At 30.2% G+C, this 15,157-nt stretch overlaps 2 protein-coding genes across 2 annotated transcripts; both read right to left on the bottom strand.

The window, feature by feature from the left end:
* Positions 1-1,938: 1,938 nt before the first annotated feature.
* LOC149890141 (uncharacterized) lies at positions 1,939-4,197 on the bottom strand. The gene has a single exon (XM_090086109.1). The coding sequence runs from the start codon at positions 4,055-4,057 to the stop codon at positions 2,099-2,101; it is 1,959 nt and encodes a 652-aa protein (XP_089942235.1). The 5' UTR covers positions 4,058-4,197; the 3' UTR covers positions 1,939-2,098.
* Positions 4,198-6,626: 2,429 nt separating this feature from the next.
* Positions 6,627-8,004, bottom strand: LOC149890140 (TBC1 domain family member 10A-like). Its single transcript, XM_090086110.1, has one exon. It carries the CDS (start codon positions 7,900-7,902, stop codon positions 6,838-6,840), a length of 1,065 nt encoding a protein of 354 aa, XP_089942236.1. The 5' UTR covers positions 7,903-8,004; the 3' UTR covers positions 6,627-6,837.
* Between the last annotated feature and the right edge of the window lie 7,153 nt (positions 8,005-15,157).

The following is a 15,157-nucleotide window of genomic DNA, read 5'->3' as shown; positions in this document are numbered from 1 at the left end:
TCTTATTGTAGATAAACCAAAACCTGGCTTTGGGAATACAAATGATGGGAACACTGCTCGCAGGTTTTTTATGAAGCCAGAGTTAAGCGGCGAGATTACGGGTTTAGACATCAATCTCATTAAAAATTTTAGTATTTTATTAAGAACACTTTCCTCTGGCTATGATATTAACTGTTATGAATTTGAAAAGTTTTGTTCTGAAACCAAAACTCTTTATATAAATCTGTATCCGTGGTACTATATGCCTGTTACTGTGCACAAAATACTTGTACATAGCACGGAAGTTATAAAAACATGCCTTCTTCCAATAGGACAACTGTCGGAAGAGTCTCAAGAAGCCCGCAATAAAGATTTTCGTCGATTCCGCGAACACCATACAAGAAAAAATTCACGTATTTGCACAAATATAGATTTGCTCAATATGCTTTTGGTAACATCAGATCCTGTCATCAACTCACACAGAGAAGTGTCAAGTAAGAAAACTGGCAAACTACCGTTAGAAGTTTTGAATTTAATTATCCCACCTATTATACCACCACAGCTTGTTGAAAATAGAATTATGTGTGACGATGAAGATTATTTAGAGTCCGATTCATCGGCTACTGAAGATAACAATGATTCATCCGATAATGATTAATTATTAATAAAATATTTTTTTATTTTACGTAGTGTAGTGAGTTTATTATTATATTTTGTATATTTGTAGTGAGTATATTTTTATTTTAGGCAAAATTTTATTACATTATTAATGTGTTGAAATTTAGTATTTATTTTTATTACTTTTTTAAAGTTATTTTTATAACTTTTTCAAGATAAAAACTTTTAAAATCTTAAAAGTAATTAAAATATCTCCTTTTTTACAATAAAATTAAAAAAAAAAAAAACTTTTTATAGTAAAATTGACTTTTAGGCGCCCCCTAAAGCTTAAACGCGCGGGGTAATTGCCCCCCTGCCTCCCCCAGGCTACCCTACTGCATAACTAATCAATAAAACACCAAAATATTGTTAACTACATTCTTAGGAATGAAATTACTAAACAAAATATTTTTGTCCACCTAGCTTGTATGAAGCGATACACTGTGCAGCGGTTAGAATACAATTTTAGCCGTAAGAAAATATCTGGCCAACGTTTATCTTTTAATTTAATCGAACCGTCAGAATCGTTTTTTGAAGAGTAGTGATCTTAACCGAAAATTTACTTCAAATAAAACAAATATCAATGATAATGTTTGGTTGTTAAAATTTTTTTTTTTCTCTTGCACTTTTTCTAAAGAGAAAACATCCCTTTTCAGATTGTAAATGATACAACGCAAGCCATTAAAATGGCAATTAAATGCCTTAGAATCAAATATTTGTCTGCTCTCCTCAACAATCCGCATGGCATTACAGGTTGCTAATATTTGGAAAATTGGCTTTTTTTTTTATCCAGTTGTATTTTGTGGCCTTTTACCTTTATTTTGGCATTTTGACACAGAAAAATTTAAGTTCTTGAAAAAGTATTTGTTTTGGAAAAAAAGATGAAATCAATTTTAGCTCCTCAAGAATTTTTAAGGATAATAAAAAACAACTTTTGACTTCCGATCCGAAGATTAACTAGTTGATTTCATTGATGAAATTTGTTCAAAATAAAGTGACAGAATCGTTTTGAAACAGCCGCGATATGAAAAAGGGCATTATGGCATTTTACATTCACGATTTTGGAATTTCACATGTAAAAAATGTTGGCAACACTGAATTTAATTGTCAATTAAAACGACTAAAATATGACGACTTGGAATGCTCGCTTCCACGTTTGAGACATTAAAACGAATTTCCTAGCCGCATTAAAAAAACTCTTGATGCTGGAGTCTTTTGACCCAAATGCAATGCAGTTGTAGATTTTTATATCACGGCCGTTTAATCTATTCTATAAATTAACTTTGACTTTTTGTGCTAGAATTTTGTCAAGTACTTTGCTAACACAAAATCTAAAAGAACTTTATTACGTTATAAAAAAATTTTTTTTTTGTTTCGACTCTAAAAAGGTTTTCAGAACTCGATTCTTGCACTGGGGCGCCATAAAAAATTGACTAATAGAAAATGTGAAACGTTTAGTTTTTTAAACAAATTTTATTTTATCAATCAAATCTAGATTATTTTTTACCACCATGATGGAGTCTAAGAAATCATTTGAAATGCGAGTACGTAGATGGCTATAAACCAAAGCGAATCCAGAGAAATCACGTTCAACTTTTACGCTGGAGAACGCTGCACCGTAAACTACTTGCGAGATTTCATGAAGCCGATTCCATTTTGTTTTCTGGTTTTTCCTCCAGTACGCAAGAATGTTGAATTCAACGTCTAATGACACTCGCGGTTCATTAAGAGTCCATTTTAAAATTAATTGACGAATATCTTGATCTGACTCTAAAGCTGCATTAGCAATATCTTGTCTGGTTCCTCCTCCAGTATATTCAATGAAACGGCGTACTTTTTCAGCATAAATTTCTTCTGAGTTGATAGGAATCATCTCTTCAGAAGTATTTGAGGAATATGACGCATTTAATTGTATGGATTCTTCTGTTGATGAAAAACTTGATTGTTCTCGTTGAGTACAAAGTTTTTGATGAATTTTGATTAGCTGTATAATTCCTCTATTCAACATTTCTGTATTAAACAGTTGATGACCCGATGTAAAGCAAAATCTAGGATCCATAACTAAAGCAGCAATAAATGCTTCACATTTAAAAAAAACTTGTTCTCGTGTATTGATTGCGTTGGTCAGTAGCATTTTTAATCCCAAATCACCTGCTGGAACGTCTTCAATTCCTATTTTCATTTGAATCCATCGAACGTAGAACTCACTAATTGATAATTTTGCGGATTGAAAATCCATCATAGCCGAATGTATTGGTAAAAATGCATCGAAATATTCATCTATTAAACTCCATGAAGCATCATTTAATTTTAATTGGTCGTGTCTTAGCCTTTGATATGCTTCTGCGTTGGTATGGAAATCTTCTATCATCAAAAACGTGGAATCCCAGCGTGGTTCAATGTCTACACGAGGTTTTTTTAGATTTTTAAATGTTTGAATATATGCTACTTTCTTGGATTCGATAGCAACTTTTCTGATGTTATTTAATGCATCTTCAAACATTGATGTTACGTCCTTAGCAGCTAGCTGACACACATGTGCGCCACAAAACATGGCTGAACAGAACGATCCAACTGATTTTTCAACACAAATAGTTTGGGCTTCACTATAATTCCCTTCTTCATTCTCTAAAGCGCCAATATCAATTTCCTCGTCTTCGAAATCTATAAATTCGTTACCATAAATTTCAAGGATCACTTTCATTTGAACTTGTGCATTTTGAAGAATTTTTGAAGCCTTCATCATGTTTTTTCCTTGATCTGTGCAAGTTGCGTAGATATCATTAGCACATTTTCCAATTTTTCCAATTACATTTTCTAACTGAGCAGCTAAAATTTCGCCAAACTGTCGACTTTCTTGAGTAAGTATGCCTAAGGTTCTGTCAGCTATTTGCCCGTCCTTCACATATCTACAGCTAACTCCAAACACGTTTCTTCCATATCGCGACGCACTATCAAACATCAACGAGACAAGAACATTTTCAGTTTCTTCTCTTATGAGCGAAAAAATATTTTCACACGCAAGTTGAATGTAGCGTTTCATGCTGTGACGATTTATAACAATTTTGAATTCTTTGAGTGCATTTTTCACTAAAGACAATTGTCCGATTTCATCAGCTGACGCGAAAGACAAGTTACGGTTCATCATTAACTTAATCATTTCTCTAATTAATTGATTTACATCAACATCCAGCTTGGTTCGTTTAATTAATTGAACCTCATCGTTATTTCGATTCCTTGTAGCCGAAGTAGTTTCAACTAAGTCAATTTCGCCAGCTTTTTCTTTGTGTTTTCGAAGAAGGTGATCTTTGAGGTTACTTAACTTGCCTTTGTAAAATTTTTTGCACATTTTACACTTTCCTCCTTCTTTACTAATTTCAAATTGACTTTTCACTTGTTTGTGCAATAAATTATTCTCCATATTTGTCTTTAAATCTTAAGGAAAACAAAAACAGTGACAAGAAAATAGTTATTCCAAGATCTATTTATACCACAGGACAATCGTTTAAACCGCGAAAAATGAATAATTAGATTAATAATCGTTTTTTAATGCGGCTAGGAAAATCGTTTTAATGTCTCAAACGTGGAAGCGAGCATTCCAAGTCGTCATATTTTAGTCGTTTTAATTGACAATTAAATTCAGTGTTGCCAACATTTTTTACATGTGAAATGCCAGAAGCGTGAATGTAAAATGCCATAATAATGCCCTTTTTCATATCGCGGCTGTTTCAAAATGATTCCGTCACTTTATTTTGAACAAATTTCATCAATGAAATCAACTAGTTAATCTTCGGATCGGAAGTCAAAAGTTGTTTTTAATTATCTTTAAAAATTCTTGAGGGGCAAAAATTAATTTCAACTTTTTTTCCAAAATAAATACTTTTTCGAGAACTTAAATTTTTCTGTGTCAAAATGCCAAAATAAAGGTAAATGGCCATAAAGTACCATTGGATAAAAAAAAAATGCCAATTTTCCAAATATTAGCAACCTATAATGCCATGTGGTTTGATTGAGGAGAGCAGACAAATATTTGATTCTAAGGCATTTAATTGCCATTTAATTTGTTTGAGTTGTATCATTTACAATCTGAAAAAGGATATTTTCTCTTTAAAAAACGTGTAAGAGAAAAAAAAATTTTAACAACCAAACATTATCATTGATATTTGTTTTATTTGGAATAAATTTTCGGTTAAGATCACTACTCTTCAAAAAACGATTCTGACGGTTCGGTTAAATTAAAAGATAAATTTTGGCCAGAATTTATGCTGTAAATGGTTCGATCCTTCACAAGTTCTACTTTTCTTTCTACTTAACATAATTTCTAGTGCGGCACAGGACGCCATATAATAAAAACCACATTCAGTAATAAAAACTAAGTTTGAGACTAAGCTTTTACATTCTAATAAGGGGAAATCGAGACTTTTGTTTTACTCGTTAAATTAATCTGAAATGAGCAATAAAGTTGTACGATTTTTTCTTCTAAAATAAGAAACAGCAAATGTCTCAGACATGAAATTATGTCAAAATATGTGGATTGAAAATATTTCTGACATAATTTATGTCGACAGAAAATGTCTCAGACATAAAATTATGTCAAAGTAAGTTCGCAGAAAAATATTTCGGACATATTTTATGTCGGCAGAAAATGTTTTAGACATAAAATTATGTCATAGTTGGTAGGCAGAAAAATATTTTGGACATATTTTATGTCGGCAGAAAATGTTTTAGACATAAAATTATGTCAAAGTAAGTGGACAGAAAAATGTCTCTGACATATTTTATGTCGGCAGAAAATGTCTCAGACATAAAATTATGTCAAAGTAAGTTCGCAGAAAAATATTTCGGACATATTTTATGTCGGCAGAAAATGTTTTAGACATAATATTATGTCATAGTTGGTAGGCAGAAAAATATTTCGGATATATTTTATGTCGGCAGAAAATGTTTTAGACATAAAATTATGTCAAAGTTGGTAGGCAGAAAAATATTTCGGATATATTTTATGTCGGCAGAAAATGTTTTAGACATAAAATTATGTCAAAGTTGGTAGGCAGAAAAATATTTCGGACATATTTTATGTCGGCAGAAAATTTGTCTTGGACATATTGGACAGATAACAACTCTGATGACAGGATATTTTTGTTACTATCAATAGTTATTCACAAAACGCTGATAACATTTTAGCATTGAAAAGTATCAGTGAATTCCGAACTATTTTTTATTTAAACGAACTACAAAATGTAAAGTTTCGTTAAAATCTTAACATTAGATGGATGACTGTACTTATACACACCAGATGAATATATCTGATGTGTAAAAATTCATTTTCCGATGTCATTAAGACCGCTTGGGTTCCTTGAGCATCTAAATCGGGTAAATAAAAAATCACATAAGAATATTCAAATTAACTTGGGGAGTTTTATGATAACTTATGCAGTTTCTGATCATTTCAATGAATTCCTCACTCCAGAAAATAGCTGGGTACAGGATTTAAGTAAAAAGAAAAATATTTCTAAAGTTATGACTTGAAACTCCTAAATAAACCTCGTAATTCTGAGGAGACAAGAGGGGCCGGCCGATATCTGTTAACAGTTAAATAGTCATTTTTCAGGAACTTCTTGGAGTTATAGACTGAAATTTTCAAGGAATTATTATTTTATTAAGATCTCTCAACTGCATAAAAATCAGAAAAATCTGAGATATATGGTGAGTGGATGAATTGACATGTAATTAGTCACTATTTTCTTTGAATAAAGCTTGAAAATTATAAAAAAAAGGCTCAAAACTTATTTACACCTCCAATATATCTTTTAAAGATATATTTTTTGACATAATTAATTACAATTATTACTAACAAGTTAAAATAGTAAGTACGTTGTTAATTTACTAATGACCAAATTAATGACGTATTTACTTATTCAAATTGTTTCCTGTCTCCTGAAGCCTTATGGTGCAATATTTTTAATACAAGGACGGTAATATAAATTCTTAAAAAATATTAAAATAGCAATGTATGATAAAAAATTTACATAACACTTTACAAAGTTGCAATAAATAAATATCAGGAACAGATTTATAAATGGTATCAGATATGCTAAAATACAGCATGACTATATTAAGTAGCCTGAACTTTAAGCATGAATAAAACTTTATTTATTGGAAAGAAAACACCACTTTCTACTCCAAGTATTTTTAAATGCTTTAACTGTGATACCCACCAGAAAAGCGACTTAACTTTAATTCAGGATTACTCTCAACAATTTTTCTGTGGGCCATTTCAAAATCCTGCTCACTGATTTTGAAATGAAGAACTTCAGTTAAAAGATTTGCATCCATAAGCTCATTAGGCAAATTGTGAAGTAAATGAGTGGTTTGAAAGTCATCTTTTTCATGCAAGTCTTTTTGAGAGGAGAGTAGTATTTTCATAATAGAGAGACCCACCTTAAATAAGACCTTAACGCCTTCACAGAAAAACATGTCCCATATTCTTAATACAGTTTGAAATGGTAGACATCGAGCAAAAATACATACCATCCACTCTACAATGTACATTAATGGATCAACCTGGATACTTTTCATGTGTTGTCCTACTTTAGGCAAGTAAGTATCCAATAAGAATCCAAAGAGTAAACCATCAAATCTCAATGCTTCCATTTTTTCCCCATAATAACCTGGCAAATAGAATTTTGTTATAGCAACAAGTACCCAGAATGTTTCATTAGGTGGCATATGCATTAATAGCACAGCTGCAATAGGTGCAAATGCTTGACAGTACCCTATTGAAGAATCATATTCACTGAATGCTACCAGTACTTGATACAAATTTTCTTGGCCTAGGCTGCCAGTCTCATGAAACATGCGATGATGACGAAATGTCCTCGGAATATCTTTTTGTATAATGTCACACCACTTGGAGTTCTCTGATTTGGACAACTTTTCATATAAACCAGTATTTTTTTCACTCAAGACATTTGCCCCACTTAAAAGCTGCCATGCCAAAGCACGAATAGATTGGGGTATTCCCTTCTGACATCTTCTTTTAATCTTTAGTGGATGTCTCATCATAAATTTATCCCAAGCATTTATCATTTCTAACCATTTCAGCTCTCTCTTTTTTATAACTGCTCCCAAATGAATTGGATTTGGTAAAGATGCCACTCGACTATGTAGTCTATGCGATATTATAAAACCATGACTGTCAACTCTAGGTAGAGTTCTGCTTGAACTATTTACTTCTTCTTCAGAACTTTCATTGATGTCTGTCATACTATTTTACTAGTTAAATATATTAATTATATCAATACTAAATGTGGGTTTTTTTCATAACACCTTATTAAAAATTAACTAAAATTGAAAAATATAGTGTTTACATTCATTTAAAGAATATATTTTATGTAAATTATATGATAACAAACTATATTGAAACTAAAACTGCACATATTAACTTGAAAAAATACTTTTCAGTACAGAATCCCCAGACCTTTATGTATGATATCTATGTATGCTATATAAGTATGCTATATATGTATGCTATGTATGTATGCTATGTATATATGTATATATATATATATACATATATACAAATATACATATACATATACATATGCATATATATATATATATATATATATATATATATATATATATATATATATATATATATATATATATATATATATGTATATATATATATATATATATATATATATATATATATATGTATGTATGTATGTATGTATGTATGTATGTATGTATGTATGTATGTATGTATGTATGTATGTATGTATGTATGTATGTATGTATGTATGTATGTATATTACAGTATTTAAATATGAAAAGTCCTTTAATGCTGATCTACTTACTGTCACTCAATACAAATAATTATTATAATTGTAGCTAAATACATTTGTAAACAGATCAAAGTAAACATCATAACCTTCTCCCATACACACTCACACACACACAACATTGTTCAATTACCACTTATCGCCGTTACCACTATAGATTCATAGTATAATATAAATCTTTACTTCATGTTAAAATAGTCTAAAATAAATATTGAATAGATTTTATGTATGAACATATGAAGATTTTCATACTCTAAATATTAAATAGATTTTATTTATAGGCATACAAACTTTCTTATTTATGCTCAAAATACTATGCGTAAAACTTGAGAAAAACTTACTACAAATACGTCAGGGGCAAAAATTAAAAAAGATAGGCACACAAATTCGCTATGCCCTTAAAAAAAAGTTTTCAAACGGCTTTACAATCACAAGGTAAATTTATGTAAAATGATAATTTATTGAAAAATATTTTAAATAAGTTCTACTAATTTAAACTAACAATCTACTCATTTAAAATGAACGTTAACAAGTTAAAAAATGTGGAGCACAGAGGGAAATGCAGGATATTTTTGAAATTTTTAAGCTATCGCTACTTTCTATAAGAAAGTCGATAAAGTTTTTTCTGAATTAATTTTTAAGTCAAAAGAAAACAGAAAACTCATGCAGTTTTTGAAGAAGTAACAAAAAAAACATGAAAAAATAACCTCAACACCCAAAGGAAACCATAGTGCAGACCCCTAATCAATAAAGTATAGAGATTTAAAGGCATCATTCAAATTCTCTACAAAAATTAAAACCCAAGACGCAATTTGATAAGATTGGATTCATCAAACTAAAGCAGTTTAAATATTCCGAAAGTCACTGACTCTCTTGATTTTCATTTACTTCTCCAAGAATCTAAGGGAAAATCTGGTCAGGATGACTGCATTCAAGATTAAATAATTCTTACAGCATGCCAACAACTAAAATATTTTTTTCCAAGAAAATTTTTTACAAAAGCCACAAACGATAACCAAGCTGCTTTCTCTTTGCTGTACATTGTTCTTATGAATTCTGTTTCTTTTTTAAGATAGAGAATTTGCTCACTTATATGGCACACAGTATGGGGTACATATTTTATATAGATCATTTTACTAAAGATTGAAGTAAAAGTTATATGCTAAATTTAAAAAAGTAGTAATATTTCGCTTTTTTCAGAATATTGCAGCTACAGACATAACAAAAAAAATTAGATGTTTGCACTTATGTCAATTAGAAAAAGCATAATATATTTTTGGTTTAAAACAAAATAATGAAATAACTACCTTTTTGAAACTGTTATACATAAAATACCTATTTTAATACTAATTTTTGAAAAATCAATAGTTTAAATATTTCACTGTTCCCCAAAATTGTATTTCGCTCTAATATAATGACCTGAGAAAATCTTTTAGGTTGTTGAAAGAGTAAAAATTGTAGTTTAAAAAAATGTAAGCTTTAAGAACAAGCAATAAAATATCCCAAAGAAAATTCCATTTAAAATTTCACCAAAAATAAGGTGGTTTTATGGTCAAAATAACAACTCAATTTTTGCATATTTATAGCATAAAATTTTTAAATTTACCATTTTAAAAATATATTTTGTTGAAGACTCAATCTGATTGTGTCATGATTTGTATTTAAGAGTTAATGAAACTATTTAATCAATTTGCTACTATTTTTAGACGATTAACTAGTTGATAAGAGTACTTTGCGTTTTAAGGTATATAATTTTGAGTTTTGAACAAAATTGCATCATTCATCAAAACCGAAGAGTCTGTTTTATCTTTAAGCCTCAACGTGAATTAAATCAATTTGTTATGCAAAAAGCATTGAAAATTTTGTAAAAAAAGTTGATTATGAAGATACCCGTGTCCCAAAAGGTATTTGTGAAAGTTGCAGATCATTCATTAGAAGGCTGAGTGACGGGAATTTTGCTCCATCACAAGAGCTTTTTGACGGGTAACTACCATTTGCGAGTGTTTAATTTGTGACGTTTCAAGAGTTAAAGGAAAAGCTGTTTATCCAATCGCTATAACAAACAATTCAGACAAAAATAGGAACTGCCAAAGTTAGAAAAACGTTGTTTAAGCTGTCTGACTAGTGTTAACAAGGAAAAAGCCTCAGTTTTTTTTTTTAGGATCATCAAAAACAGCTGAAAGGAGCAAGTTCAAGCATTACTGCTGAAAATATGGTGCAAGCTCAGGTCATTACTGGTTTGTCTAATAACAAAATATTTAAGCAAGCATCCACTTTAAATAGTGACAAAAAACTTGTTGAAACAAATTTCCATGAAAAATTACAATAATTGACCGAAGATTATCTTGATGATTTTGAAACAACAATATCTATGATGTGCGGCTCAGAGAAAGATACTTAGTCTTTGAAAACAATTGTTCACTGAAAAACTATCAGAAAAGTGTATAAGAAAATGCTGAGCAAAAGAGACACTTCTTTGAATCACATTACTGAAATGGGCATTGAAGGAGGTGGAGGATTTTTAAATTTAAGCTTTAGGAATCATGAGCTCAGACACTTCTGAATTAGAAACATCAACACCCTCAAGACATCTTCATTACAAAAACTGTTTTAAAGCTTCCGGTATCAACAAAAAGTTGCTGGTCGTAATTTGTTAGGATTTGCCTGAAACTTATGACAATGTCAAAATTTTGATGGATCTTGTGCAGTATGTTTTATTATGCGACATGACTCTTGAAAACATTATCTGTGCCATTCAGGCTTACTCCAGCATGCATCCTCGCTGCTGGTGCGACATAAGTTTCAGAGGTCTGGATCAAAGAAGTTCCATTAAAAAACTGACAAAAAATAGCGCTACTGACATTAAAGTCAGCTATATTGGATCTTTCCTTTTTTGACAATTTAGGAACTTTGTAATTTTCGTCGAGTATTACCTTGTTGATAATACAAAAACGATCAATAACTTTGAAAATGGCATTAAAACAATGGTTTAAAATTTTTATGACATTTTAAATGGTTTTTGTTTAATAATTTTTTCTTTTTTGAAATTTCGTTAGTAGTGATCTGATTGTTACAAATAACATCTGTTTCATATAATTTTTTAATTGTATTTTGTAAATACTCTTTTTTATTCTAATGTAACAAGTTCACGAAAAAAGATTACAAGAGGTTTTGGATTATTACCAAGGATAACATACCATACACAGTATATACACAGTACATATATCGCAAATACACAGTAGCATATCAAAGGCTAGTTAGAGGGGAAAAAATATAAAACGCAGCTAAAGGTTTGGGTAATGAGTTATAAGACTACTTCCTTTTATGAAGCTTTATTTAAATTTCTCAGTAAAACATTTATTTAAATGGTCATTCTAAAGATGTTTTTGAAATTAACAATAATATAAAATTATTTTATTGTTATTTTTGTACAATTATCATTGTAAATTTTGGGTCTAAAAAAAGGTATTTATAAAAATTACGTGAATAAATTGGCACTTTCAAAGTAATCTTTTTGCTGAAGATTCACAAATATATTAGAAATATAGTAAATATATTATTAAAATATATTTAAAAAACAATCTGAGGGAATACAGTTTGTAGGCATTATTCAAAATATTGGAACGAATTTTTATAAATACTTATAAAGTTCCTTCATTTCTTTGTAAAGTTTATTAAAATTTTTATTAGCTGGCAATTCTGGTTGTCATCAATCATCTTTCATAGCCAATCCGGTATGTCTGGGACAAGTAAGATTATTTTTATTTGTTAATTTGATAAATGTTCTAATTTATTTTAATTCAAAGCTTAAGCGTTTAATTTCATTAACTTTTTTTGTAATCTCAAAGTTAATCAGTAAGTGCTTAACTTTAAATAAAAGATTTTATGCATTTTTTGTAGTTATGAAAAGATATCTTAGTCTACCTGTTTTTTTGAGTTTCGAAATTTAAATTTTCCGCCATGGGAAAGTGATGTGATTCTTCTCCAACAAAAATTAGTGTAATCAGATGTCTTCCACAAATTAAACAATGTTCTCATAAAAAAATTGCACAAATTGCAAAGCTTTTTTTGATCAAACTGTATTGCAAGTGAAAATAAAAATTGATACTGGAGAGGAGTTTGGTTCAAAGAGACCATTTTCTAAATGTAAAGCAATATCAAGAGCCGAATCTATCATTCAAAACATCCGCCTGGAGAACAAAAATAAATCACGCAAAGTATTGATAAAGCATATACACAAAGCTGGTTTTGTTGTGTTAGACCGGAGTTTTCGCAGAAAGTTGAAAAAAGAAGGGTTGATGTGTCATCGTCCAGCCAAAAAAACCAAAACTAACTCCTTCTATGAGCAAAAAATATTTGAGTGACCTCGAAATTAGTCTGTTAAGAAATGAGAAAAGCTTTTTTTGAAAATATTTTTGTTCACTTTGTTATTCGTAATTTGTTTTTAAATATCCCTGTCACTTAAAATAAGCATTGTTAAAAACGTGCTATTTGGGCGATTCGATGTTTCAAGTAATAATGGACAAAACAGCCTCTTTACCTTTACTAAAAAGATGGAAAATAATTCATGTATTGCCATGGTCTGTCAACTCACCTGATCTAAAAAAATAACAAAAACATATGACATAATAAAAAAACGCATAACAAAAAATATAACGTTGTCAAAATATAACAAAATTCGAACACATTGCAACGAAGCAGTGGCGTACCTAGGGTAAATAGCGCCCTGGGCAAACACCGATCTCGCGCCCCTCCTCCCCCACATAAACTGCTTAACTACAACTTTTTAATAAATGATAACACAAACTTTTAATAAAACTTTATTATTCATTATAAATAAACAATTTGTTTATGTAATATATTTTACAAACTTTTTTTTCTAGCTTTAATTGCTGCAAATTTCTTAATAACACTGTCAAAATTAATTTCTTCGGTAATTTCTCGCTCTATGCTTAGCCTCTTTTGCGCCCCTTTTAGGTTGGCGCCCATGGCACGTGCCCTGCCTGCCCTACCCTAGATACGCCACTGCACCTAAGTGCATTAGAAAATTTCAACATGGCGTTTATATCAAAGAAGATAGTCCTGACATTCAATGAAAGATATCTTGCTCTTAAAGATTTGGAAAAAAAGCTCACTAAAAAGAAAATGTTGCCGAAAAGTTTAATATTCCTCAAAACACTTTAACTTACTGGATTAAGCGTAAAGAAGACAAAATCAGCAAGTATAAGTCAGGTCAATTAGGAGCAAAGAGACAAAAGTTAAGTTGTGGAAAGCATAGTTCCGTTGATAAAGCTATATATAAATAAATTGTTTATGAACTGATGTGAAAAAAATGTACCAACTGGTGGACGCATTGTTAGGGAAAAAGCTTTAGATTTTGCAAAAGAACTCAACATAATGGAATTTAAGGCTTCAGAAGGGAAGCTAGATCGGTGGAAAAATAGACATAATGTTCTTTTTTAAACTATTTCTGGCGAGGAAAGGTCGTGCAAAGAGGAAATGAAAGGTCGTGCACAGAGCAAGTTGGGAGCAGACCATTTACCAACAATCTTCTCAAGGTATGAATTGTGGGATATTTACAACGCTGACAAGTTTTGTTTATTTTATCAACAACATCCGAAGAAAACCTTTCATCTAAAAAGTGAACAATGAGCCATTTTGACAATAATGGTGTCGAAATCCGATAATCACTAAACCTTGTATCGAAGATGTTTGACAAATACTCTTTAGAAACATAAAACCAATCATAAATGAACAATTTTTTTAAAAAATTGTAAATAATTTCATAATTTAAAAACAAAAAAAGCAATCAAGAATGGAAAATTTTTTCAAGAAAATTGTAAAGAATTTGCTGCTTTACAAGGGAAAGACTTAGCATCTTATTCCAAAGTTCTTCTTCTTTTTTACTATCTACTTCTTTTAAATTTTGGTAGTTACTTGAAATAGGTCACTTTAAAAAGGATTTTCAGTTATTCGAAAATCCGGTTATTTGAAGTAAATTGTTATTTAGATCTTGCTTGTTAGTAATTACAGTAAGCTCCCGGTTATTCGAACCTCCTTAAAAAAAGGAGGTTCGAATAACCGGGAGTTTACTGTAATTACTAACAAGCAAGATCTTATGGAAAAGCTGGAAAAGCTGGAAAATCTGGAACTGGCACAATGATCCAGAATTGATAGAAATATTTTTAGAAATCAATTGTAAGCATACCACGGTATATTGACGCTGTTATTGCAAAGAAACGCAGTTTTACAAACTATAGTGGTTTTAAGTATATTGCTATAATTCACAATAAATAATTAAAATATTTAAGCTTTTGTGTTCATTTTTTTTCAGCTAATACTTTGTGAATGAAAGTATAAGCTCTAATTAGCGCTGTTACTTTTCTTTTTACTTGAAAATTCATCCTAACATAACTTATACAAAAAGTTACCTCTGCTTCTAATGTAAAGGCCGCCCACTATATTATAAGCTTTTATTTATCAAAACAAAAGCTTTCCGGCTGAATCAGTGGAATTCGTTTAAAGAAATAGTTTTAAAATTGTTTAACCAAGACATCATGAAGCATCTCCTTGCCTTTTACCAAATCAAAACAGACTTTGACACTACATTGATCTGAAGGAAATTATGTTTATCATACTTTTAATAATTTCGATTATAACCATTTAACCATAAA

Source organism: Hydra viridissima, unplaced genomic scaffold (genome assembly GCF_058129835.1).
Source record: "Hydra viridissima isolate aposymbiotic clone 2 unplaced genomic scaffold, HvirCarnegie_v1 scaffold_4, whole genome shotgun sequence".
Classification (NCBI taxonomy): Eukaryota; Metazoa; Cnidaria; class Hydrozoa; order Anthoathecata; family Hydridae; genus Hydra; species Hydra viridissima.
Note: the sequence above shows the minus strand (reverse complement) of the source record. Positions and strands in the feature narration are given on the sequence as shown.